Source organism: Chamaea fasciata, unplaced genomic scaffold (assembly GCF_029207755.1).
Source record: "Chamaea fasciata isolate MVZ Bird 193981 ecotype frontalis unplaced genomic scaffold, bChaFas1.0.hap1 SCAF_3, whole genome shotgun sequence".
Taxonomy (NCBI): Eukaryota; Metazoa; Chordata; class Aves; order Passeriformes; family Sylviidae; genus Chamaea; species Chamaea fasciata.
The window spans coordinates 65,281,628-65,308,974 of record NW_027094088.1 but is presented as its reverse complement, the minus strand read 5'-3'; the positions used below and the strand labels follow the sequence as shown (position 1 = coordinate 65,308,974).

The window sequence follows — 27,347 nt, the reverse complement described above, 5'->3', positions numbered from 1 at the left end:
AAAAAAAAAAAAAAAAAAAAAAGCAGAGTACTATTTATTCAGTGACCACAGTCACGGGGGGCAGCCTCTGAGATCTTTCAGCACGACACTGGAACACCAAGACATTTGAATTACTTTCTTTGACCTCAGGTAACATAACCAAGTAATTTTGTTTCTCCTCTATCATCTTCATTCACAGCTGCCTCTATTCCTCTGTTTGTTTTACAACAATTCAAGCTAGATTTCTCTCCTTTCCCTCTTCCTTCCATCTGCTGAAAGTCACCCATATCTAAACCCTCCTAAAAAATTTAGAGCTAAAAAATAAATAGTTAACAGCTTCAGCCCTCACCAATTGTACATTCTACATCTTTTCATCCAACGTGACTCAGCCTTGTCTATTGAGACAGTTCCTACGCTCACAGTTTTCTGCCCTCTGCTTACACACTCCCAATAAATCCTTAAGCGCTACCATAATTATACTACTACCAGTTACCACACCATTGCCTTTCACTTGAGCTCTCTGCTCATTCAGATGAGCTTCATGCTTTAGGGTGAGATAATCACTCAAGTATAGGCGAGAGATTATTTCTTTTAAAATACAATTTAAAACACAAAACAGACAGTCTGAACAAAAGGACTTAAATTCAGGACTAGAAGTTGTAACTTAAAGGGAAGCGTTTTGTAACTTCAGTGGAAAACTTACAATATTTCAAAATGCATGGAAAACAAACAAACACCAATCAAAAAAGAAGAGAGACAAAGGGCAGTTTCCACAATTTGAGCCAAGTGACTTAAGCCTTTGACAGGTCTAAGTCTTTATAGCTCTTCCTAGTCAAGGCCTTCAGAATATTTATGGTATTATTATACAGTCAGACACTGCAAATATTTTTAAACTGAAAAACATTCAGCAGAAAATACATCTCAATGAAATTTGAGACATGTCTGGTACCTGTGTCTTTCAAAACACGTATTTTGCTCTTAACTACTGCCAGCCAAGACTAGATTAGAGTCAAACTTCACATTATGCTGTTTCGGTTTTTCCCCATATTAGCTTTTTAGCCAAGTGTGGACTACACATGTAACAGACAAAAAAACACACACAGGGTTGGGTCATTTTTATATATAAAAAGAGAAGAAAATAAAATACAACTCTGAATTAGGTGCAGAAATCACTGCAATGCAGAAGAGTATGTTTATTTACAGGCTAATAAAAATATATTATATTCAGCTTAGCTAGGTGAATACATGTTTTGCAAAATGGTCTATCTGCTACAGAAATGAGAGTAACCCATGATGTAATTATGTTTGGATAAATACAATAAATATCTGTATTTTGTTTGACACAACTGTGGATTAACATATATTGAGACGGATACAAATCCTCCTCACTGCCAAGAATACACTTCTACAAAGGAAATACTACATACAACCTTTGATCAGAGTTAAATTTATTGCCGTAAAGCACTTTCCTTATCTTACATGCTTTTAATTAACATTGGTCCCAGATGCCAACAAACACTGTCCACCTTTAGCTTAAAATACAATTGTCTTACTGAAGATTTTAATAGGAAAGGAATTAATCATATACCAAAAGAATTGCAAAATTATCTTTAGAATATTATTTTATTCTTTTTAAGTAAAAATATATATACACACGCAAGTAAACTGTTTTACACTTTAAAAAATAAAAATGAAGTCTGAACACTGACTTTCCTTAGAAATTCTTCCAAGTCTAACTCACTCAACCTCTGGGAATCAGCAGGACTGAGTCTTCCAGTTACTGACAAAGGGGAGAATACACATTTGTCCATCGAATCTGGAAATCTCAACTTGCAAAACTTTTCTCAGTTTAAATATTGATCTCTAAGCATTTCAATATGATTGCAAATAAACCAGTACGTTAAATCAGCTGGTAACAAGTACAGTGTATGTGGAGACAGACTGTAGTATCTGAGCAAAATCCTCCCATCCACAGCTTCCTAAACAAAGATTGTAAAAACTGCTGGGAAGGAAATCTGGTGATAATTTACTGCTACCTGATATGTCTACTCCCAGTCATTTTCCTCAGCAATTGTTACTTCTGTTGATCTCATATAGAGATAAAAATGAAGAAGGTAAGAGCAGAGAAAAGGTTCAGCAGATGAAGAAGAGAGCATAGCATCATGGGAAACTGGCAGATGAGGAATGTTAGGAAAATAACTCTAGAAACCTTCTTCCACTTCAGGCTAAAACTGATCAAACGCATTGAACACGAAATACAGTGTGCCATGAAGTAAGGAAGAAAAAATAAATAAAAAATTTCACCTTTCCCTCAAATACAGGGAAACTGTACAGGAAAATTGAATGTCTTTTTTAAAAGTTACAAGACTAGTTGGACAAGTCTAATTTCTAAGAACTGCAGGAACATTTCATACAGTAATGATTTTCAAAGACAAGATGACCACAACTTAGCTTTGAACTGTCCCTTCCTGACAGAGAGGACATTGAGTGTTCCAGGCCACAGACAGTTTCAGAGTGCACTCTGCTTGAGTAGCTCTGGGAAAAACACAAATCTGGATGCAAAAGTTCTGGCAGTGGATTCATCTGCTAACACACAGCCAATGTGCCCTCAAGTTTCTGAAGCTTCAGAAAAAGAAACATGCCTGGGGACCTGTTTCTTCTTCACACAGCTTTATTTTTAAATACTCGTTTCTGTTCGATGAAAACTGTACAGCCTCGGCTATTTTAAAAACCTTGAACAGTATGCTGTACGACAAACACTACTATAAAAAATGAACTAAATAATGTTACTCCACTAAGTAAGTGGAAATCATGCACACGCACACACGCACACACGAAATGATCGTGTAAATAGCGAAGTTAAGGGATTTATAAATAGCAAAATCTTTGAATAAAGTATATACATTTTTAGGCTTTTTCTATAAACATATATATATATATAGTGCTCCTAGGAGAGACAAGGTAACTGTGTTCTACATCACAACTTAGAACATAAGATTAATTGATGTTACTCTAAAGGCCTTTGAGGTTTTTTCTTACGTATTTATACCCTACACAGTTAACACTTGCAAAGATGTCCTTTCACATTAGTTTCTCTTTCAATGTACAAAACCACTTTATGTTACAGTTCAACAGCCTGCAGAGCAGGAACAGGAAAGATGGCACTGCATGCTGAAATAGTTAAGTGCGAAGACAACGTAGAGCTTTTCTGTGGAGTGTGCTGCACTTCACCAAGAGAGCTACAAATGGAGCATGAGAAACTGCTCGAGACACCATCCTCAACCTACCATCTGCAGCCATGCCAGGGGCCTTTAGATCCACACCAATAAAAAACTAGTTTAAGATACACTGCTCTCACAAAGGGAGTAACATTTTGCTTCAACAGTAAGACAATTATAGGTTAATAGACTACCATAACGTAACACAGATAGGGCCAGGCACCGTATCATTCTGAGAACCTCCTGTAAAGTACTGTGCACTCAATTTCTACTTCTTTAAGGATTATTTTAATGTGAAATGAGTATGTTCAGTACCCATCAAAAGCACTCATCATTTCATAAGGTCAAGCTAACAGCTAACGATGACCAACTCAAACAACTCTGCATTAGCAGTAACCATATCAATTAAAAAAAAACCCCGCTAAATTGATGATGCTCAGAAAAAAATACCAAAGGGCTCACATTAATTGTAATTTTCCAACTAATTTCACTTTTAAAACCCCATACTACTCTGTTTAACTACTTTTGAAGCAGGTTTCACATGGAGCAAATGGTGGTGAATTTAAATAGAAACAACAAATTCAAAAACCTCACTCATAAAATTACCATGGGTTGGACAATCATGATTAGCAAGCAGTCCACTGCTTACGTGGGTTTTGATAGTCTTTGCTCAAATAAAAGCTCTTATCTTTACTATTCTGAAAAAAAAAAAAAAGTGTTTTTTAAAGTTACAGTTCAGAAATCCTGAATACAAAACACGTGGCTGCAATGGAACCAGTGTCCCCCCCCAGTCTGTCTAGGGTTAAAGCATGTTTCACACCAAACTGAACAACAGTTGTGCCTTGAAAACATCCAAGGGTCAAAATTAGGCTGGTCACACATTATTCTGCTTCCTTAGGGACATCAATGAGATTAGAAGTGGAACATACTGAGGTTATCCACTTTAAAAATCCCATGCTTTGGTGGGACTTATTTCTTATTATTAGAAGAAATTCATTTCACATGCTGTGTGTTCAATAACTACTGCGTGTCACGCAAAAGACAGTTTTCCACATTTAGAATTGCTCACAATGAAGCCCTGAGGTAACCGCCTTTTTTCCAGGCAACAGTAATACAGTTCCTTTTGACAACTAATCATCCTTTTACAACCTACACCTGTATATGCAACTTTAAGCAGTCAATATTGATTATCAGTTGTTCCCAAAGATGGGATCTGTCCAGGGTTTTTTTGTTGTTGTTGTTTGTTTGTTTTTAGGATAAAGACTCAGCTGAACGGGCTAATTTGGGTGCAGTGTCTTCTAAAGAAGCTTCAACTGAATTCCCCAGGTCTCCGTTTTCATGTCCATCAATACTTGGCTTCTTATCAAACACTGCAAGTTAAAAAGAGAATTGATTTAAGGAAAGGAGCAATCTTGGGAAGGACAGATCAGTGACCCTTGTTTCAAAAGCTGGAATGTTTATGGAAATTACTACTAAAATTAAAGTGGACAGGTTTTTAGAACATAGTACGGCAGGAAAATAGGAATTTTTTCTTTGTTTTTCTGACTTAAAAAATGTATCTGAAGAAACCACCAACATGAAGTGTGAAGGGGAATTAACGACTCCTAGTCAGAGATAGGAAAAGATAAGAATAAATTTGAATTTCAACCTTTGGGAAAAGATGACCATGAAAAAGTTCGTAAGTTAATTCACTTAATTCAGTTGTATCTAAGTAAACCAGGCCAAACAGTGAGGGACCAACTAGATGAACTGACAGTCTATTAGTAGGTTAATTGAATTGACAGCAGATTAATTTTACAATGAATATAAAAACAGTATTTTCCAGAAATTGGTTTGCATATTGAGACTTCAGAATTAAACTGCATGTAACACATTTTAGAAGGTTTACCTTGTGAGGGTTTGACATCCACATTTGCATCTTTCCTATTAGAACTTGAATTTGCACCTTCTTCCAATTCATCAAGATATAAACGGTAACGGTGTCCACTCTCATCCTCATATTCTACGTTTTCATCATCCGAATCAACCTCTGGAGCAACGTATACTACTTCAAATTCAATTTCACCTCTCTAAAATGCAGCCAAAAATACAAATCTACTTACTACTGCACAGCTACCCAGCAGGATTACAAAGATGAGCTAGGCTACTAAAACAAATACATTTTACTGTTGCAAACACGTTTACAGTTGTGTTGAATATTTTGGATAGGTATCTGAGTTAAGTTCTTACTGACTAAAGTAGAACAGCTCTATAGCTAAGCTTTACCAAAACTACCCATACTTCTTATATGCCAGTACATTTCAAACAGTGACAGAGAGGAAGTTTTCTGATAAATTAAGCACACCTGTTAACTGTCTGAAAATGAGAAGCAAATCAGGAAGAAGATTCTAGACCACAAAGCATATGAGAAACATTGTTTGGCTGGAGCTGTTCACTCATAAGTGTAAAGCATATGTCACTAAATAGCTATTTCTGTAGGACAATGTAGTAAATTGATTTTCATCAGCCTTACTGAATAATGACTAGCCAATACATGTTTAACTGAGCCACTACTGATCCATCACTTTTTGTCCTTAAATTGCAAAACATAAGAGGATTAAGTGTAAGGTGACAGAGCCTCAAGAATCACTGTAGCTTAGCATTACAGTGTACTTAACAGGAAACATTAAAATTCGAGGTAATTCAATGGGCAGAATGCAGGAAGCACCTAAATGTGCCTATGGAAAACAGGTCCAAACTGACCTGTTGGGAAAGAATAGTTACAGCTTCTTTATGCTTGGCATCTCTTAGATTAACTCCATTTACTGCCAGAATAGCATCACCAACATGCAGTCCTCCACATCGATCAGCAGGCTGCCCAGGATGAATTTCAGAGATCAATATTGGAACACCATGCTCCTTCCCACCCTATAAAAAAAAGGCAAATTTTAATTAAGTGAGATGCCTTTTAACATAAAATTGACATTCAGATAATAGTTCCTAAAGTGCTTATTTCAACTTCTATCTTAGAAAATTAGAAAACATTCTTCAAACAAAGAATGTTTAAGAATGCGTGAGTTGCTTCCCTTAATTCTTCTCCCCACAGAAGAATGGAAAATTCTGAATATGTACTCAAAGTCAAAGCACACAATTCTGAATATGAATAGAGCTATAAAATCATATACAAACCAATGAAAAGCTGAAAACCTCACTAAAAAAAGCATATCAGGCACCATACTGACTTGCAAGCAACAGTATTCATATTTAGACTAAAAGTATAATAGTCAAAATTTTCCGAATTTGTTGCAAAAAGTTTACACAGCTTTTGTTAGGTGAGAGATGCCAATACAGATACTTTAAAAAAAGTTATAATCACAACAGCTAAGGTTTGGAAGTCAGGTCTCAGATTGTCTCTGCTCTTCTAAATACTTACACCTGGAATGACCACTGGCTAATCTGCTAAAGTATCTATACCCTACACAGATGTCAAAATCCTAAGTTTAACATAAAGTATCAGTTATCTATCTCCTAATCTACCAAAATGAGTCTTTATGTTCTATGACCATAGTTATGGATTTGTGTATGCTTTTGTCATTTGTTCTAACCACACATTTACTGATCCATGAATTTTACAGAAGCAGAAATACAAACTTGAATTTCCGCTTCTGTGTCATAGAAAATAAATGCAAATATTTACTGTGATTGAAATTCCTAGTCCTTCATGGTCTTCTTTAACTAGCAAAACTTTTCTGATTGGACCAACACCTTGACTCTTCTTTAAGGCATCTGGATCCTAGTTTGATAAAAAACAAACACAGCACAAACATAAATGTGTGGCCCAAAAACTGATGCATTTCAGCATTTTGGGGTTTTTTAAATTATATACAGGCAGTGTTATGAGCAACAGAGTTTTAGACTAGCTCCAGGCAGGACAAACTTAAGAGTGCCCCTTGACAGAAAGGGAATGAAATCAGGAAAGATTCCTCATTATGCACCCCTTATGAGAATAATTATTTAAATTACTTCACTGCTGATTAATGCACAACACAGAACTTAACTTCAAAAGAAGGAAATCAGCCACATATTAAAAATACTAAGGGACTACATGAAGAAGTGCTGACCACTGCTGAAATGTTGTATGATGTAAACTCATCTTAAAAGTAACCAAATGACAGAAGATGATGTAATACACTCCCAAGAGGTTGCTTGCTTGAGTTTATTTTTACTGTAATAAAAATAAACCACACCAAAAGCCATTGAACATAAATCTAAAAGAGAGACTAAATAAATCAAGGTTTGTTTTTTCCTTTTGTTAAGTCACTGACGCCATTATGCATACCTTTAAAATCACAAATACATATATTTGTCCATCAATGTTTTATATGCAATTAGCAACATAAGCAGGAAGACCCACCTGACCAACTAAGCTATTTAGAACAGATTGAAGTAAAGCACTTTGATGAAAATGTCTGGGTTTATGTACTGAACACTGAGGTGATTAACAGGACTGTGCCAAGTTGGGTGAGTTCTACCAAAGATACCCACAGTGAAATGCTGTTTAAAGGTTTCATTTTTAAAAGTACCTTTAGGAGGAAAAAAAACCACCTACAAATAATACTTTATTCTTGGTTTTTGTAAATAAGTTAGATCCACATTGTGAAACCTAGGTTACAAAATTCTGCTGTTAAATTTGTATTTATATAATTTTCCGTGGTCATTTAGAGGGATATGCTATTCAGCATAGAACTGTCCTTCAGCATACAAAAGAACATTATTTACAGGTGACATTTGAAAAAAAACCCAACACTGAAGTGAAAACAATCACAGAGATGAAGAAGTAACTCATGTCTGGAAATCATGGAGGAATGGCTCATTTTTTCAACTTACATGTCCTGGTGGTGCCTGCATTGGTCGTTTGAGATCATTGCGGCCCCGACAAGCTCTAATGACAGTTTTGTGGCGGTGAAGGTGGATTTCTGCTTCCAGCTGGTTCCACAGCTTGTCGTGAGCAGGGCCTTTCATATCCCGGCCCAGTAACTGGATCTGCTGGACCCTACATAGTGACACAGAGAGGAAAACAATGAAAAAGCAATGCACTGTAGGACTCATACACCTCATATGGCTACAGCACCTGATCACACAGCAACCGGAGCAAGAACCCTGGGGATTTTTGTTCTTCCTTCTATTAATTAACTGGAAATGTGAGGCTTTTCCTACTTAGTCTTAACCTTGAACCTGCCTCTGGGGATGCAAAGGAAGGAAACAACAACAGCAAACATCTTACGCTAGGGGACATGGATTGACTTCACATACCTTCCAGCTAGCTCCTTATCTAAATACTTGGCTGCCAATCTTGCTCCATAAACCTCAGCCTGAAGCACAGCTATGTGTCTACGGAGGGCTTCATTCTCCTTCCTCAGCAACTTCACCTCAGCTTCCAGCTGAGCTTCTTTCACTTTTTCCTTCTTGTTAGCTTCAAGTTCTCTCTCCTTTACAACGACAAAAAAAAAAAAACAAACAAACAAACCACCAAACAAGAAAAGAATGTTAAAAAGCTTTGATCCAAGTTAATAATGAAAGAACACTTACTGTTTCTGCATACACATTCTGAAATTATTTTCCTGTGTACAAGACGTGCATGCAGGGAAAGAAATTAAAAAAAAAAAGAAAAAAAAAGGAAAGCAGGGATTCTGGCACTACAGCTAGTGGTTTGCATACTAACCTACTCAAAGGTGGCAAAATTTAAATAGCCTGAATATCATCCTTACATTTTCTTGTCTTGCAAATAGGAGAGTCAAAATTACGCAATACTATTTTTAAAATTCCAGAGTATCTATGAAGCTACTAAATATTTCAATTTAACTAAATTCTTTAACTATTATTATGATGATGATAACATGGAAACGTAAGTCCTTATGTCCTTAAAATGACAATGATTTTCATGCAAACAACCAAGAAATGTCCAGCCAGAGACATTTCCATATTAGAGTCTGAAGACCACATAAATAAAGCCAAGGATTCTACACATGAAGATGCCCACCCTGACAAAACTAAAAGAAAATTAGTGCAAAATTAAAAGAAAAAAAACAAAACAACAAACAACGACCAAACAAAACAAAACTAAAACCCACACTAAAACCACACTTTAAGCAAGCTATCTCCCTGTGCTTCACTCCCTGAAAAAGGAATTATGGAAATACAAATTAGTTCCACATTGCTCCATCCCAAATTTACAGAAACTGCACGGTCATTACTTTTTCTAATACCAGGATACTGGTGCAAAAGGAATTAGATTGCTAATCTACAAAACCTACTTTAAGGAGAGCGTGCTTGTTAACTCGTATCTTCTATACCTTGTTCTGCATCCCTTTTACAAAGTGGGGAAAAACCCCCATCACAAACCAGGGAAATAGTAAAGACACAGGGTCTAATACTGTTTCCTTTAAAAAATGGCTGCCAACTGAAACAGCAATAAAAATTAAGTTCACCATAATGCATTTTTGAAGAGATCTGGAGTACCCAAAAAACCCATTCTCTGTACCTCTACCAATTACATTGTTAAACAAATAAAACCAGAAAGTGCTACTAAAGAAGCAACAAGACAGATACAAAATTTTACAGAACTGGCAAGACAAATCTGTTATCAAATTGTGCATATGCCATTCACTATTCCAAGCCTGAATATAAAACCATTAATACGGTCGATATAACCACATCTGAGAAATTACACAACGTTGGTCCTTCCAAATGGAGTTATTTTCACAAGAGATATGTGGAAGCATTTACTGACTTTCCCAGAAAGTCAACTCTGAATTTGATAGACTCTGCTGCCTCCCTCATCTGCTAAATACTTTTATCAGTTTAGAAGAAGAGAGTACACACCCATGTACATGTTGGTCAAGAATTGCCCAACACAATGCTCAGGAGGAGCAGCTCAAAAATTGCTTGAAATCACTGGCATTTCACTTCCTGCAATTCCCATGATGACCCACCTTCAGAACAAGTTTGGCTCCATAGGCATGTTAGAAAACATGTCACACAAAGCCACTTCTGGTCTCTGGCCTTTCAGTTGGGGTTGTCTTGTGAGAATGACTCTGCAGCAAACCTCTTTCTGAATTGCAGGATCACTCCTAAAGCAAGAATTATGACTAATCTACATTTCAAGAACAGGAATTTCTAAGATTACACCAGTTTTTTCTATTATTATTATTTTGGTCTTGGGCTATTTTCATTACAAGAATTCTAGAGTGCCACTATACTGTGTTGTCTCTGCCACACGCTTGAGGAGTAAGAAGTTTAGACTTAACACCTGTTTTACAGTGGCTACAAAAAGTCTGTGTACAAATACACTGTTCCTGTTAGCTCTGCTCCTACTGTCAATATTCCATTAAGGTGATCTAAATAGCAGTATAGGCTCCCTGTTTGTCCACTTTCAGAACATCTTTTATTTGACAAATATAAAAAGACAAAGACTAGAATTTAAGATAGGCATATTCCAGCCTCCCTCAGAAAAGTGAATTGCTGAAGTGAACAAAGATTTTTGATTACAACAGCAAATTTCATGCAGGAAGCCAAATGTTACGTTTCTACATAGGATCACTTTTAGTCATGCATTTTAAATGTTACATCTAAAATAAAAGGCAAATGCAATCCCACAGAATTGTTTTCTTCCTATTTTCTCCATTATTATGACTGCTCTTTTGTGACAGAGGTGCAAAATTACACCTAGAAGCAAATTTTATACAGTCTCCAACTAATCACCACATAAATTAAAAAAAAAAATTCAAATTAAAAGGTTTGCAAGACAGAATCTCTGAAGATGTCCAGAAAGAGCATGTCCAGTTTTGAATGACTGTCAAATGATTTGACACAAGTGTCAAAAATATTTAAATAAATCAAGTAAGTTATGTTACAGAATAGTTTCATGCTTTCGAGTGCTCATAGTATGGCATAGGTTCTGACAACAGAAAATTTATTTTCTGTTGGTAATATGAAAAAAAAAAGTTACAGCAAGGTTGAAGACTAAAGCTTCCAGTTACCAGCTATCCTGCGGCTTTTCAAAAAACCAAATACTGAGTAATGATAATGAAGCATGTAACATAATAAAAGTAGAAAACTTGTTTAAAAACCTTTCAAATCTACCACTGTGAAAAGATAAAAGTCAAGTTTGCTTCACTTTTTCTTTATAACTATGTACTATTGAGTTCACACGCTTTTGGCTGTTACACCAGCCAGTAAACCGTATTAAATCATGCCCATGAAAAAAATAAGAGGAAAAAAAGAGGAGTTGACAGGATTTTTAAAAAATACGACATGCAGAATACTTCATATTACACTCATAGATGTGTACAGTGTTTATGCTTTAGCAATTGTATAACACCTTAACATTTTTTGAGCTACCGCCAGAACAATCTTTAAGAACATCAAGTTGCCAAAGTTGCCAGATATCACCCCAAACTAGCTGTAGCAATAATAAATAGAACACATACAGAATTAGGAAAGAGGGCACCACATCTAGAAAAGGAAAATTAAAATGCAGAGGAAATTCTTTACACAGCATCTTGCCAACTGTTGGGAAGAAGGAACAAGCCAGATCTGTTTTGCCAGTTTCTGAGGCCAACATATACATAAGTTGTTGCACAAAACAAAAGCACTGCTTAAACATTTAAAAAAAAAAAAAATGGCAATCAACATACTTACCATTTCATCCACAGAAAGGACAGACTTAAGACAGAAGAAAAGAGTTCCATAATTAGAGAAACAAGCAATAGGAACTTCAAGAAAATGCAAAAACATAAATTACTTACTCCAAAAGGACTTCACCAGCAGACTGTGTATTTCATTAGATGGCATAAAGAACAAGTACACTGCAACAATTCTATTTAGCAACAATTTAGTTATTTTGCAGTGAAAATTATTAAAAATCTTATTAAAAACTTAACTTTAGTGTAGTATTTAAAACAATACCTTCTCCTAAAATACCAAGAATCTCTATAAAGAATAGCAAGATATACAATATACATGAAAGAATCACAGAAAATCCATTCTGTAATATAACATTCTACGGGAAATATATTTTTTCCTTTCAGAAAGAACAAAATAATATGAGTTACAAGAGGGACATAAAGGACAGGCAGAAGTATCAGAAAAGGCAGCAAGTGCAAAAATGAAAAAAAAATCCAACTAGGCAACGTCATACTCTCACGGAGTTATTATGATTGCTCTAAGAAGATTCCCCACTCCTAGAAACAGATCTGGCCTAAACTACACAATTATCAGTTGCTTAGCAATCTAAACATTTTAAAGTGTCCCAGTTCACCACTATGTATGGTTTTACAGATTACAGAGTATACATTTATGCTAAGAGTCTAAAGAGTCTACATACAAAACAAGAGTGTCTGTTCCACAAGAAAGCAGGAAGTCAGTTAGCAGAGCTTTATTTCCCCATTGCACATTCTGTTGACACAGTTCTTCTTTGCCCTCAGAGACCTTCTGACTGCCAGAAGGTCAGCACAACCGTTTCATTTACCCAAACATCAGAGGTCCCATTTTATTGTCATTTAAGCGGCCTCAGCTTTGCTTTTACTAGCTTTGCAAACTTTCATAGCTTTCTTTATCTAGAAGAGTTTAAAGTTGGGCTTTTGTCCATTAAAACTATAAATTCCCTAAAGGCAAAGTAAAACGAACTCGAAACACTAGTCCTCATATCTACAAGAAGGAAAACTAAAGGAAATTAAGCAGACAGTATCAGTCGAAGGTGTTAATAAAGTTCAGTTTCAACACAGATAAACCTGAACCAATGTATGTAAAATGTACTTATTGTCACCTGTGGGAAAAAGACTGCTGTCAATAGCATGGAAATTTAATATACCTTTAGAAACCATTTATAACAAGGTAACGAGAAACAAAAAGCTCAAAAGTATTAGTCTCCGTGTTAGCCAGAAGTTAAGTCTAACTAAGAAAATGGGGGACCAAAATCACTCCCAGTGATGCGTTAACTTAAAAAATTTTCTACATGAAAATCTACAGCTTAACAGTTACAAAATGCTGATGATACTTAACTAATGCTTATTTAAAAGCAATGAGAATTATTCAGTGCTTTAAATAAACTTCACCATACTGTAGCCATAATTCAGTACAGAATAAATTATGTGTGGACAATCCAGAAAATGTTGCTCTTATACTGAATATACAACTATGTAGCCCTAGGAAGAGAGCTCTAATCAATTACAGGTTTTGAATCTAAAACACAAAGAATTTCGGTTACTCCTGTTGTTCAGTCATTAGCTTAGACATCCTTTAAAACTTATAGTCTGCTACTGTGTTTTTACTGTACATTAATTAATGGGACAAAATAGTAAGAGACTAACCTAATGTTCCACATATGTTGGGAGTAGGTATTTGCAACCAAATTGTGAAGCAATTTTAGACAGTCAGAGACAGACTTTGATTCATACCAACAATTAGAAACCACATGTATACAACACTACTCTACATTTTCAATTTACAAAGTCATGGTATTAGAGCCTGAATCTGTGGTGTGGCCAGTAACAAGGCAGTCTGTGCTTGGGCACTCAGTTAACGCCAGCTAACTGCACAGATTAATTGTTGTTAACTTCTGATGGGCTATGTCAAGGTCTGAGTTTTAAAAAAGCATGTAGCTTACTGAGTGCTTCTATTAGTCTTCTTTTATTATCTTTTGCAACTTCAGTCTTCAGAAAAGCTTTATAAATCACAAAAACATTTTCTTTTTTACTCGCAGAAACCAATAAAAATGGTTTATTTAAAAATAACCTCTGAAATCCCTATTCTTTATTCTGATATTATTCATCTTAATTTTAATGGTTGCTAACATCCAATTCTAAACGTTATTTAAAAGCAAAGAAGTTAGTATTTTCAACATGAAAATTTGTAATCAGCTTTTTCACACCTTCCAAGGAAGAACTTCAGGCAGGAGAGGGAGAAGAAATACAATCCCACACCCAAGCTGCCATACTCACCAGCTTTGCCTTAATAGCCCCAGAATCGACATTCTGACCAGTCTTGGCATGCAGTTGAAGCTGAACAGCATGGAGCTGCAAAAGCTGATCATGCACTTCCTTCTCCAACACTGCTTTCTCTGCCTGTGTTTCTGTCAGTTCAGACTTCAGATCAACCAGCTGTGCCTGTGAAGATACAATCCATCATAGTAATGAGCGCAAGGATTAAATGGGGTCACCAGAACTGTGACGCAGAACAGCATTTGCTGATACATGGATGCTGTACCTGGTGGAATACAGGTTAAGAATACCTGCTGTCACTCATTCCTCTGTAGCCCAGCTTTAAAACTGGATCATTTGCAGGATCTTCTCCCCAACTTGAACAAAATTCATATAGCCACAGAACCAGCATCAAATGACCATACTGCCAAGAGTAACAACAGCTGAGCTTTCCCTCATGGAGACAATGGCATGCGATGCTGATGTCCACTCCAAAACAAGGCAATGGCATTAAAACTATGCAGAATTTACACCCATAGCAATGTAAACACAATTTAAATGGTAAAACTATTAAATCTTACTAAAAAATATTGCTCAAAGCAATGACAATTATTTACCCAATGCCAAAGTCAAGTAATCCTATTTACAGCTGGTCTATTTTCAACAGTTTAACTGAAATAGCAAATTAGTTGGGTAAACCAGAAGCCACGAAATGCCTCTAAAATGCATATGTAGAAAACAAGAAGTAGTTATTAACATTTTAAAAACAGTTTTCATGTAGGGTTTATGTTACAAAGCAGAAATCTGTAATGAAAGAACAAATACTAACAAGTTTACAAAATTACTTGCTATCCTATTTCACCTAGCATTTTATAAGATAAGCTCTATTTAGATAAGCTTTAAAGCTATGATTTGTCAAAAAAACCCCACAGCATATGATTGCAGGGGGTTTTTAGGTAAATTCCCAGAGTATGTTTTTGCATCCAAAAGATTTGGAACTAAAGACCAAAATGAAAAAGTGACTAATTCTTTAAAAATGCCCTCTCATATTAAACCAGGGCATTTTAGGTATTTTAACATTATACTAACATTCAAATTAACAGTGAAACTCAAGTTGCAAGGCAACTTGGTATAAAACGTCTGTATCTGTTAATGAAGAAAAGGCAGGAAGGATTTGACTATCAGTGGGGAGGATTTACTGGGTCTAACTTCAGGTAGGTAATTTAGATGGACAGCCTTCCTCGAGCTTCCATTGTAACTCAGAGATAAGAAGGTACTTCCAGAGGTGATTCAGAGCACCCAGAGCAGAACTGATGAGATGGATCAAGTCAACCTCCAGCGTGTGGCAGCCAAGAAGAAAAATCTCCCTTCCTGCCTCTTGCTTATGCCCTTTAGTCACACATCTCTGGGGCTGAACAGAGCAGAACTACCTCCCCCAGGCCCCTGAGGCAGAGCCTCAGCAGATCAGGCCAGCACTCACTTTTTGCCAAAGAAATGGAGCTGCATGCATTTTCACCTTCCAACTGCCAGAATAGCAAAAAAAAAACTTGAAAAATTTGCAAACCCTTGCAGAACTCTAAAGCGGAAATTGCCTTTTACAGTAAGATGATATTTAAAATACTATAAAGCCAAATAATTTCAGCGAAATGAGTTGCTTATAAAGCTGCACTGTTATCCCCAGTGACCAGCCACAGTTAAAGTGGTTTACCTACCCTCTAACAAAAGCAGACACACACCTGAACTAACACAGCAAATGAAAATATCACCAGTATAAAAGCTGATGATACAGTCCAGAGCAGTTAACAAAGACCTTAATAATGAAGGCACTGTTTGACCCAGTCACAATTTCACATAATAACAATATTTTTTTATTATTACATACTGAATATATTAAGCCTACCTTTAAAACAAATAAGACCACTACTGTCTTGCTCCTTTCTAACAGCTAACATGCCGACTTTTATTGCTTTTTTATACACACACACACATACTCTCTCATCGACTCTAATTCAAAAGACCTGGAGAGTGGCAAAGTGGCAGAACAGCTAAATTAGACCAATTTAATATTGCCCAGCCTCACCCAATAGAGAAGGGCAATATGAGTTCTGGTGGGAAGAAAAATCAAGTTTATTTCCCTGTGCAAATAACAAAGCAGCAAGAACGATGGCCACCAGCTTTGCAGGGTGAATGATGCCCTGAGAGTACAAAAAGACCTGTCAAATGCATAATAAAAATTAAAAATAGTACTCTGCATGTAACCTAACATTTAAATTCATATCCTGCTGCTTTAATCATAGAATCATTGAATTACATGGGTTGAGAATGGCTTGGGTTGAGAGGGACCTTAAAGACCTGGTTCCAACACCCCTGCTTTGGACCTTGCACTAGACGAGGTTGCTCAGAGCTTCATCCAACGTGGCCTTGAACACTTAAAGGAATGGGGCACTTCAGACAACCTGTTCCAGTACATCACCACCCTCACAATAAAGAATTTTTTCCTATTATCTAATCTAAACATACTCTGTTTGAAACCACTCCTCCTAGCTCTGTCAGTACATGCTCTTGTAAAAAGTCCCTCTCCCACCTTCCTTGTCACCTCCCTCCAGGTACTGTAAGGCCTGGATAAATAAAGAGCACAGAATTTAAAAAAAAAAAAAAAATCACAAAATGAGAAATGGTAAGAGCATATATCATGGAATTAATCTGTTTGTACATCATGAAAAGTCATATATCCATCCCCAGGAACAGATGCAGGCACAAGAGTCACACCAAAATGCAAACACAACAAGCTGCTTTCATATCCTGTGATCTACTTCTGTGAAGGCTGACAAACCTTTCCATTACTTCACAGAAGTCCTGCCACTCTCAGCTTGGCCAGCTCACTTAATCTTCCTTTATATTACTCTTACTAGCACTGTTTTTTTTATCCAAATTCCGCCAATTTGTTATAAAGAAAACATTTGAAAAGACTGTTGGAAATTCAACCTCTGAAGCTACTCAGTAAAAACCAGGGATGGGGCAGAGACAGCAGATGAAATTGTAAGCACAAACAAGGACTATCAGTAAGGCCATTCCTTCCCAGAGCACCATTCACTGCACGAGGCAAGACTCTGCAGGAAAAGATGGTGCCAGATAATATTATATTTCGATTTCTACAAAGGTAATAGGATAAACATAAGGATTAAGTATTGCTGCACAAGCAACTGCACTAATCCTTTAATTTGGATGTACTCTCCAATAAGACTGTCAGAGAGATGTCATGTATTTTGGTGGTCACCTGCAACTACCCTAGAATTTGCAGAGAAGTCAGCGGAGGGCAGAAGTTACAAACATCCACCCACAGGAGACCACTGAGCTTCATGGTTAGGTGAGTTCAGGAAGAGCCACCAAGCAACGAAACCAGAACAGAAACTTTGAACGGGGAACAATGAGGGGCAGAGGTTGAAGAGAAGGTAGCGTGTTCATTTTCATAACCTCCTCTTAACTGCAACTGGCTGATTCAGCCAAAGAAGGAACCCTTCTGGGCAGAACACCAATGTGCAGATCAGCAATTACCACTCCTTAGCACACTGCAAGGTTAGACCTCAGTTTCTCCCTGGTCCCTCCTTTGTGTCTCTGCCCCAGCCAACACATAGCAAACAGCACGACCACACTGTGGCCATGGAAGCAGCATTTCATCGTGAAAACCTACTCCTACACCTACATGAATCAAGCAGGCAGGACAGGAAGCTGCTGATTCAGATTTTCACCACAGGCTATTTCTAAATTCTAAATAAAAGGGTACAGTTCAAGTAAACTGGAGATCTTGGTCAAATTCATCAAACAGCAAAATTCAGCATTTATCTTGCACACAATCTACCATCCAGATGATACCAGAAAAATGGTTTAGAAAGGCTAACTAAACATTCGGTCAATTTTGGGACACATTTTTGCCATTGACCAAGTCTTTTGCATTTCTCAATGGTCTTACAGCTGTGAAAATTAAACGCCAATTTCAACTGAAATAACTCAAGAATTTATAAACTACTCTTTTTATTCCCACAGGAGATAAAAGAAAAGAAATAATGGCATTAAGCAATTAATATTTCTTCCACAGAACATGACAAAAATTTTAAAAATGAAAAATCTCTAGGCAAACGAGCCCAGACCATGTCCTATTTTTAATCAACAGTTCTTATTTCCTGTTCAAGCAGATCAAAAAACCTGAGTTTGTTACAATTATCTTATACTGAATATGTATTTTAAACTGATAATAACATAAATGCCATCTTAAATGCTGGGGTTAATTGCATTTATAATCATAGAGTTCTTAAAGTCTTAACTAGTGTTCTTCATCAGGAGTCTTAGAAGAAAATATTAGCATTTAAGCCTCTCCCAATTAATTTTTATAATATTTTTCATATAATGGTCTGAACTCTCACCTGTACATTTTTCACAAAAAAGTGATCATTAGTTCTTCTAACAGAGTAGTCAGAATAACCAAAAATAATTTATTTCCACGAGATCTCAGAGACATACCCAAAGATCTTATACAAAGTTTATACATTGTAAAGAAAAAGAATGTAGACCTTGCCCTGAACAACTTACAATGTAAATACATCAAGGAAAGGATAAATAAATGTAACAGAGAAGTACAAATACAGAGGTACTTTTGCATAGAAATGCACAACAGGAAGCAGACAGATGCTAAAACCACAAGTTACATATGACTGCTCAGAAGCATCCCTGCTTGAATGAGGCATTAGAAGATGGCAATACTGCAATCTCTGAAGATCTAAAGCAAGAGGGAGAACACACAGAAACTGAGAAAACTTCAGAAAGTGGGATGATGCTGACTTACATACCATGGTGACAGGAAATAACCTCCACTACTGATAGGGAAAGCAGTTGCAGGGGGGTGAGGGGCAAACTGAGAGATGGCATCATTAGATAAAGCAACGACAATGGGTTTAGCTTTGGGAAAAGCTTTTTCATTTCCTGAGCTATATAAATATTTAGAGCAGTAACTTCTGCAATATGGACAAGAGTTTCATTTGAGCTAATAGTTATAAAAGATATCTGACTTACATACTGCCCACACATGAGGACTTAAAGTGGAGCCAAGCTCAGTTGCGAAGCTGGGTCACAGGCCTGCATACCACTGGGGCGAGACAGCGGCATTATTCACCACACCAAATAAAAATGAGAGGAAGACCTGAATTACCTCCTAGTATAATGAATGCACTTCTTCATATATGAATTTCTAGCTCAAAAAAAAGTCCAAGCATAATTCAAACATAGTAGAAACACCAGATTTTTCAGCAAAGGGAAGTTAGATACCTACAAAAGTATCCATTACCAGCCTCAAGTGGCTAAAAGTCATTAGCCAAGCACTCATCAAATGCCTTCAGTTTTTGTTTAATTTCAGGCCTTCAGGGTACACCTAATTTATTCCTATGCCAAGCCTTCTAAACTAAAAAAGGTCTGAAAACGGTCTTTCTAAAGATTATTTTTTTCCACCATATAATCTATGTTTGCCAGAAGCTAGAAATTCATCTCAGAAATTTTTAGTTACCTAAACAAGGCCATCGAGTGCCATCTCTTTATCTGTACGTCTACATTTCTCCCTATTTCACCTTCCTTCCCTGTTGATTTGAACAGAGTAATTTTCAAGATACAGATGAATCTATTAAAGGGGTAAAGGTGTGTATCACTGAAGTTCCTACGACACACAACTTTTACACTAAGCAGCTGCTAGTAGAGTGACAGATAAGAGCCCTTCTCAGAGGGAGAAGTGGGAAGAGTCAGATCTTTTGCTAATTTGTTTAACCCACACAGAGACAGAAGCCGACAGCCTGGTGTACAGGCAGCACACATGCCATTCTGAGCTGAAGACTGAGCCTCGTGTCCAGCCAACTAACCAAAAAATGTAGGGATAAAAAGGCAAAGGAAAGGATGTGGAAACTCCCAGATCATGCAAGGGAACAGGAACTGCCTGAATCAGAAGGTCTTAGTGACTTGGGAAAGCACTCAACGCTTCCATTCCCCACAAATCAAAAGACTTCCAAGCTCCATTGACTCTGCTACTCATAGAACACCTCTGGTGTACATCTATGTATTTAACAGCTAATTTTAAAGGACAGGTCTTTATGTGTCTTGCTATGGGATCAAACCAAAATTCACAGACAAATCAAGTTTATGAGGTGCTTTTATTTCCTCAATGGCATGTCCTTATGTAATTTATACAAGACTCCATAAAGTTCACGCACACATGCATTTATGTATTTCAACATTCACTCCTGATCAGGACTATTAACCTTCTGATTTAAAGGCTGCAGGACCCAGGATCATGAAACCAACAGAGCACACTACAATGCTGCAAATACCCTGTGCCTTCTGTCCCAGCATATAGACAAAAAAGCCTATAAATATGAAGACATGACACAAGCATATTTGCTTCCCATTTCATTCTGGTGGCATTTTTTTTAAAGACAGGAACATCATTTAAAGGTAAACGCAGGTAAAAAAATAAAAATCTTTAATTATGCTTTACAAACAACGAAATCATTATTCCTCAGTGTTCCCATAACATTACACAAGTGCAGGACAGAAAACAATTTTTCAGAACATGACAGCTGCAGCTCCTACAGCCTGCAGACACACACTCAGACACCAGATACACAACAGAGCCTGGCCTGCACAGCCCACATACTGCCAAGTTTCCATGGGGTTCCCTAACTTTGCATCAGCCCCTCCATGTGAAGTAGCCAGAGCTCTTAATTAGTACCTATGTCTAATTCCTTGAAGAAAGGATCGTCTCCATTATCTCACCAGTATCACTTCACCACTCCGCCTACAGCTCCCTAAAAGACAAGAACATTCTACTCAGTCTTGGCTATTTGATTCCTCCTGACTACTAAGCAGCATTTGCTGCAATTTGTCACACAGCCCTATTAAGTTTAGTGAAGTGCTTTGAATGAGAAACTACAAAACTGAGCAGAGCCCTGTTTAATCTCATGGTGCTCCCCCCAAAACTTAACAATGTGACAGCACTGCACAAAATGAGATTCTGAATAGATGACACACTTGGAAGCCATATTCTTTATGATAAACCCCCCCCAGTTTCACCACAGTGCTTACCACTTGTCAAAGAAGGAAATGTTTGAAGGTATTATTGGAAAAGACTGTACTGACAGATAATTAGATAATATTAAAACCCTTTATTTCGTTATTATTGTGACCCCAAAAAGGACCTTTGTGACTTCAAATTTTAGCTAATGCTAAATTTAACAAAACAGTATTTATCATGTGGCTAGTAAGAACACGAACAACAAAATTTATGACTAATGACTCCCTAAAAAACCAGCATGGTAGCATAGCTCTGTAAGTAGTTTTAGTAAAAATGCAGTGTATTATATTGAAGACACAAATGAATCATAAAGCAATTTAATCCACTTTTATTATGTCCCATACAGAAGACAAAGGACATAAGACAAATGAGTTGCTCCATTTCTCAGGTTCTATTCTAGTCCTGACAAAACATTCAGGGTCAGCAAATTAAAAGGATGCAAAGCAACACTCCTACATTTTTATCTTCTCTGCTGAAAACCATTCTGGACATGTAATCATGTGCACACTTTTCCTACCAACAATTAAAGGATAAGTAATAATACCACACCTTAAATAAAGCATCTTAAAAATTTGGTTTCCATTTACATAAATGAATACATCCACCAACATTTTTATGCCTGTGACTGATCTTTTTCACCTCTATTATTAAAATACCAGCTACTGTTTCTTGCTACTGTTTTACTTTGTGCTTGACTGTCTTATTCTGTTTACACCTAGTTACAGAAGAACAACTTTTTGTTTTAAATCACTTTGCTGACAGGGACAAATTTCTGACTTCCTCACAATGACTACTTTTGTCAGGTTGCTCATTCCTCTAGTTTCTTATCAGGAAGACATAAATCTGCTCCTAGAAGTTATACAGACAGTGTTATTATTCTCATTATTTTGAAATCCATACTACCTATGCAACACAACTCAGTAAAAAAACCTTAGAAATATAAATAATATACTGGTTTCCTCTCACTTTCTCTCTGGCAGCTCCCAACAAATGAGACAGAAAACACTCTACCACATACACTCTGAAAATTAAGTAGGCTAGTTAAATTTGTATAGAAGTATACAGGCTTCTGATACAGGAAATATGAATTAAGTATAGGCATAATTGTAATTAAAAAGGCATAACGATTCTGAGAGAAGTTCTACGTATGACACTAACAACAACTTAGTATATAAGCTGACTGGAAAAATGCATGTAAATCTATATTTCCTGAATAAGTGAAAAAATGTTCACATTTTAGGGTATCAAATTAGCTGGACCAAATCTCACTCCACTGATATTTAAAAAAAAAAAATACTCTATCTAGTTCCAACAGATTTCTATTCTGAAAAAGTATTAAAAGTCCAATAAATAAAATAATTTCTGGAATTATTACTGGAATAATTACTGGAATAATTCCAGTAACCAGTGGAAATGTTAATGACATTTGATAAAAGTAAATAAGCTATTGCAACTATTCTACATGTATGTACATACATACCTCACATGGACAAAAATATATTTTGTTCTTCAACACGTTCATTTCTCACTACAAAATAACGGAGAAAGGCAAAAAAAGAAATCCAGACAGACCTTCCTAAGAAGGTGTATGGTCCTACCCTGATTAAAGCACTGCCAAACAACAGAGCAGGACGTCTGCAGTGCATCCCATAAGAGGGACTTGCATGCTTATGGAAAGTCACCATACACATAAAGCCACCTACATGTAGCTTTTCCAGTTTGCAGCTGGGGTTTTATATCTATTACATCTTCATATTGCCCACATCAGTCTGTATGTGCTTTAACTGAACAGGTTACAAGTTACTTACACAAGAATTCAGCTTATAGAAACATATTCCTCTAAACGTGCTGATTCCAGCCTAATCATGGACATAAAACTACATTTAACTTCTCAGACATACATGTTTTCCTTAGCTTTAGCATATACACAGGCTTAACACATCTGCCAAGATACAGGGTGTGCTCCACCAAACATTCCTTTCTAGCTTGTTCATTTAAAATTGCAGAATCAGATTGGCAGTCAAAGTCAAGCTCAGTTTTCACTGGCACATTGACCTACTTCTTCTATTTCTACAGAACCGAAGATATGCAGAACTTTTATTTTTTGCAAAGGACATTTAGACAATGTCAGAGTCAAGTGACAGTCAAATAGGAAAAACAAAACCTATGAACTGCTTCTCAGTTAAACATTTTCTAAAATCTCACGCACTGACCACCAGCCTGTATCTGCTGATTTATATGGTTTTCCAACAGAGAGCCACAAAAAAATCTCCTTTAAAATGCCTGTCATCGGTTCTAAAAGACTGAGATCCTTGCTATCCTACTAACAAGGTACACTCCTCCATTTGTTCACAACGAAATGAGGCTGATCTCAGAAAAGACAGAGGCCTGTATTGCCAAACACCTTTTTTTCTCCTCTTTGACAAGCTACTTAATTCAACTCTGTCCTACTGTGACCAGCAGGAAAATTATGAAAACAAATCCTCCCGCCAACGTATCATTAGTTTAATTTAAGACTGCAAAGATTATCAGCACAGTAGTAGATTCATAAACTTTCACCACCCTAAGCACAAGTAAATTTATTTGCATACATCCCCTGTGCATCTGAAATACCTTCAGGCTCCTTCTAAAAATAACCTGGCCCAGAATTGCCGACAGATAGCTGCCTCTTTGGAAACTACTGTCTTCCTGGAACACTTCTTTCACTATCCAGGAACATCCTCCATACAATATTTTACCTGGACTCCTCTCTGTAACAGTAGATACACAGAAAGATGGCAGCAATTTTTTGGGGAAGTCCTACAGCAAGAGCTTCCATCCACCAAGCCTCAAGCTGTGCCTCTTAAAAGTGATTGTACCAGTCAGAGAATGTGTATGAAGCTGACAAAATGGATAAATCAAAGTTTGAACGGCATTTCTCTGTTCTTGTCTGCAATGTTATAGTAAGACTCAATGATTTTGGTTGAGGAAAAGGTATCTTCAAACAGCAGAATGAGATTCATAACTTTTTGTTTTGTTTTCCTTTATGAAATAATATCACTCATTCAGTAAGACAAGTCCAGCCAAATGCAGATGCAGGAGTAATCTTAGACAAACTTAGATTCAATCCAAGTATTATTTTAATCCAAATAAAGGATTTATTTGTAGCATTTTAATATTTCTCAAGACGGATCCAGTCTATTGGCTTGAATAAGTATACCTAAGTGAACTATTAGGGAGGACATTTTTGTGACTGTGACGAAAGCTTTGTGTTAAAATGTACAAGCAGTATGAAGTTACAATGGTGAGTTATTAAGAAATTATTGCAATCTTAAAAGTTATATGAAATACAGTAACTCACATTATGAAAAAGAAATAAAATCACCAATCACATCCTAAATGCCAGAATTGATGTTAGTGATTTCTTTCAAAATATGCAATTGTACTCTTTCCTATTGGTCACTGGGGCTTTTGGCCAGAAATCTGTTCACTTAAGAAGACAAGACACTCATTTTCAACAGAGCAGCTCCATCTTTTGGAGATTTTAAATGGCACCTTTCATTTCAAGTTTATGACTCCAATAAATATGAGGTTCTAAAATTAACAACCTTCAAGGCAATACTAGAGTCTTCTAAAGGTCTATTTGAAAGATAAAAACTCCTTTATATGTATGAGGCCTAATACTGCTCACAGTAATAAAAATACTTTGCAAAGGAAGATTTTTTATTCGCTTCCAAAGCATTCAGTCTAGATTATCAGTATCATTTTTATCAAACAATTACCTCAAGCATGTAGATATACACAATAATTATGCCAATTATTAACAACTCCTAACTGGGCTCCTTTGCTCTTCATCTTCTAAGAGATTTAGGCAGAGATCTTCAGTTCTTTAGGCACTCCTGATGATTTTAATTAGATACAAAAAAACCTTTCAGGATCTGAGTTATATAATTTCCTTTCAAAATATTTAAGCTTGGAAAAACCTTTCAAAGAAATCCATTCTCTTAAAACATCCTGAAAACTCACTCGGTTTACAGGCCTGCACACAACAACTCACCATGCCTGTACAATATGCAATAAATTCTGATTATCTAACAGAAACTCATAGATGTCATTTTACTATACCCATATTTCATAGATTGGTACTGCATGTGTGTGTGTGTGTGTGTGTATATATATATCTATCTCACCCCAACACTGAAACATGTAAGACAGCATATCAACATAAACATCACTACAGTAAGCATATTCTGGTGAAATAAAGAATGAGATAAAAAAACCTCCTAGTTTAACAAGATCTTTGTTCTAGTCTGAAAAATCCTGCTCCTCTGTAAAATTCCACAGGTTCTTTTGCATAACAATGTCTTCATACCAGGAAGAAACCTGATGAAAACCAAAGACAATCTACTTTACTTCCTACTGAAAGGCAACGCCTTTAGAAGAGCACATTACTGCTTGAAGACTCTAAAATTCTTTTCTTATAATAAGTGTAACACAAAGGACTGAAAGAAGGGAATTCTGTCTATTGAAGCTCCTACAAAGCCCATATTTTCACGGTGTCTCAGAATTTCCCTTCTTACTCCTATACCCTTACAAGTTAAAAAAACAAGCAATAGAAGTCTACAAGAGACAATGAAGAAAATGGAAGGCTTCAGTCCAGGGAAAAGGTAACTGAGGAAGAAACAACAAAAGCCTTCTAATCAATTAAAAGACAAGAGGGCAGCTCAAATTCACACCTGCTGAGGACACCACGAATAACACCTACTGAACCAAAAACACTCGGGTTGGATAGATATAAAATGACCATGAAGTTCTCCAGAATCTCCTTCCAGCGCACCCCAGCTCTCCCACAGGCCATAGGAACTGCAGCATCAGGACTAGATAACTTGGCTTTGGCTTCTCTTCTCCCAGCCTGACTGAAACTCTGTATAAGGCATGAAGAAAATCTTCCAACATTAAGGACAGTTATTATTCTCCTCGCAGAATATGCGACCCCTGCTATTATTTTCAGTTACTGAGCTTGGCAGAGAGCTATGTGATCCGCTTTGAAGTGCGAAGGAACAAGAGGACCTGTCAAAGTCCATCCCCAATCCGCTTTTCTGTTTCCTTTACAAGGAAAAGAGGAGAAAAAAGAAGGAACAATGTCCTCATTTTGACTATTGACTCTAAGCTTTAAGCACCTTGATCTTGTCTTTGTTCCTACTTTTACAAGTTTTCCCAAATTCACACAATCTAGGAATCAATTAGGCTGGAAAAGAACTCTGGGATCATCAAATCCAACCTGTGACCAACCACCACCATGGCAACCAGACTAAGTCTTTCCTTAAACACCTCCAGGGACAATGACTCCATCACCACCTTCGACAGCACATCTCAACGTCCAGCCAGCCTTTCTGGGAAGAACTTTTCCCTAACGTCCAACTCAAACCAAACCTCCCCTGGCACAGTTTAAGACTCTGTCCTCTCGTCCTGACTCACTGCGAAGAGAAGACCAGTCGGCGGCATCTCTTGCCAAAGGTTCCTGCTTTCAACACCACCGAGAACTCCTTTAGCACGCATCGCTCCATGCCAGAGTTGGAATTATCAAACCCAGACAGAGGATGGCCGCGGCCAGGCCCGAATCCTAAAACGCGGGGCCTGGCGGACCTTCCTCAGCTGCTTCGGGGCAGGGAAAGAGGAGGAGGAAAGCCGGGGGAGCTCCGGCTGCCCCCGGGGCCGGGCACGGCCGCTCCGGCACGGCCGGGGATGCGGCCCCGGCCCGGCTCCCGGTGCCACGGCAGCGCCCTCACCTCCAGCTTGTGGTTGATCTGGGACACGGTCTGAGCCTTGTGGCACAGCTGGGCGAAGCACGAGCTCAGGCTCGTCATCTTCTGCCGCCCCTCGTACGTGATGTCGGCCTGGTCGGGGTCGATCTCGCCCAGCAGCAGGTCCACGTCCACGAACGCCTTGTCGAACTCCTTCTCCAGCACCTCCAGCCAGCGGAACATGGACACGCCGCCGCCCGCCGCCGAGCCGGCCGCGCCCGGATCGCAGGGACCGCCGCCCGCCGCCGACATGCTGCCGCCCGCTGCCGTCACCGGCACTGCCCGCTCCGCTCCCGCCCCG

The 27,347-nt window shown here is 37.5% G+C and overlaps 1 protein-coding gene across 2 annotated transcripts; it reads right to left on the bottom strand.

Moving 5' to 3' along the window:
- Positions 1-1,084: 1,084 nt before the first annotated feature.
- GOPC (golgi associated PDZ and coiled-coil motif containing) lies at positions 1,085-27,347 on the bottom strand. Of its 2 annotated transcripts, XM_066179346.1 has the most exons (9): positions 27,032-27,347; positions 14,177-14,341; positions 11,877-11,900; positions 8,490-8,665; positions 8,064-8,229; positions 6,874-6,969; positions 5,940-6,104; positions 5,086-5,266; positions 1,085-4,567 (listed from the first exon to the last, which is right to left on the bottom strand). In XM_066179346.1, the coding sequence occupies exons 1-9, from the start codon at positions 27,296-27,298 to the stop codon at positions 4,449-4,451; spliced, it is 1,359 nt and encodes a 452-aa protein (XP_066035443.1). In that variant the 5' UTR covers positions 27,299-27,347; the 3' UTR covers positions 1,085-4,448. The 2 variants fall into 2 exon arrangements, with proteins under 2 accessions (XP_066035443.1, XP_066035444.1); XM_066179347.1 differs by lacking the exon at positions 11,877-11,900 and having other exon boundaries at positions 27,032-27,345.

What these genes read in the sequence shown, in the direction of transcription:
- GOPC (XM_066179346.1), bottom strand. Translation starts at nt 27,298, where the DNA reads ATGTCGGCGGCGGGCGGCGGTCCCTGCGATCCGGGCGCGGCCGGCTCG. An exon ending in TGCAGGCACCACCAGGACAT is followed by an intron (nt 6,970 to 8,063) that starts GTAAGTTGAAAA and finishes TTATCAAACTAG; the next exon opens with GATCCAGATGCCTTAAAGAA. An exon ending in TAACTATTCTTTCCCAACAG is followed by an intron (nt 5,267 to 5,939) that starts GTCAGTTTGGAC and finishes GCTGCATTTTAG; the next exon opens with AGAGGTGAAATTGAATTTGA.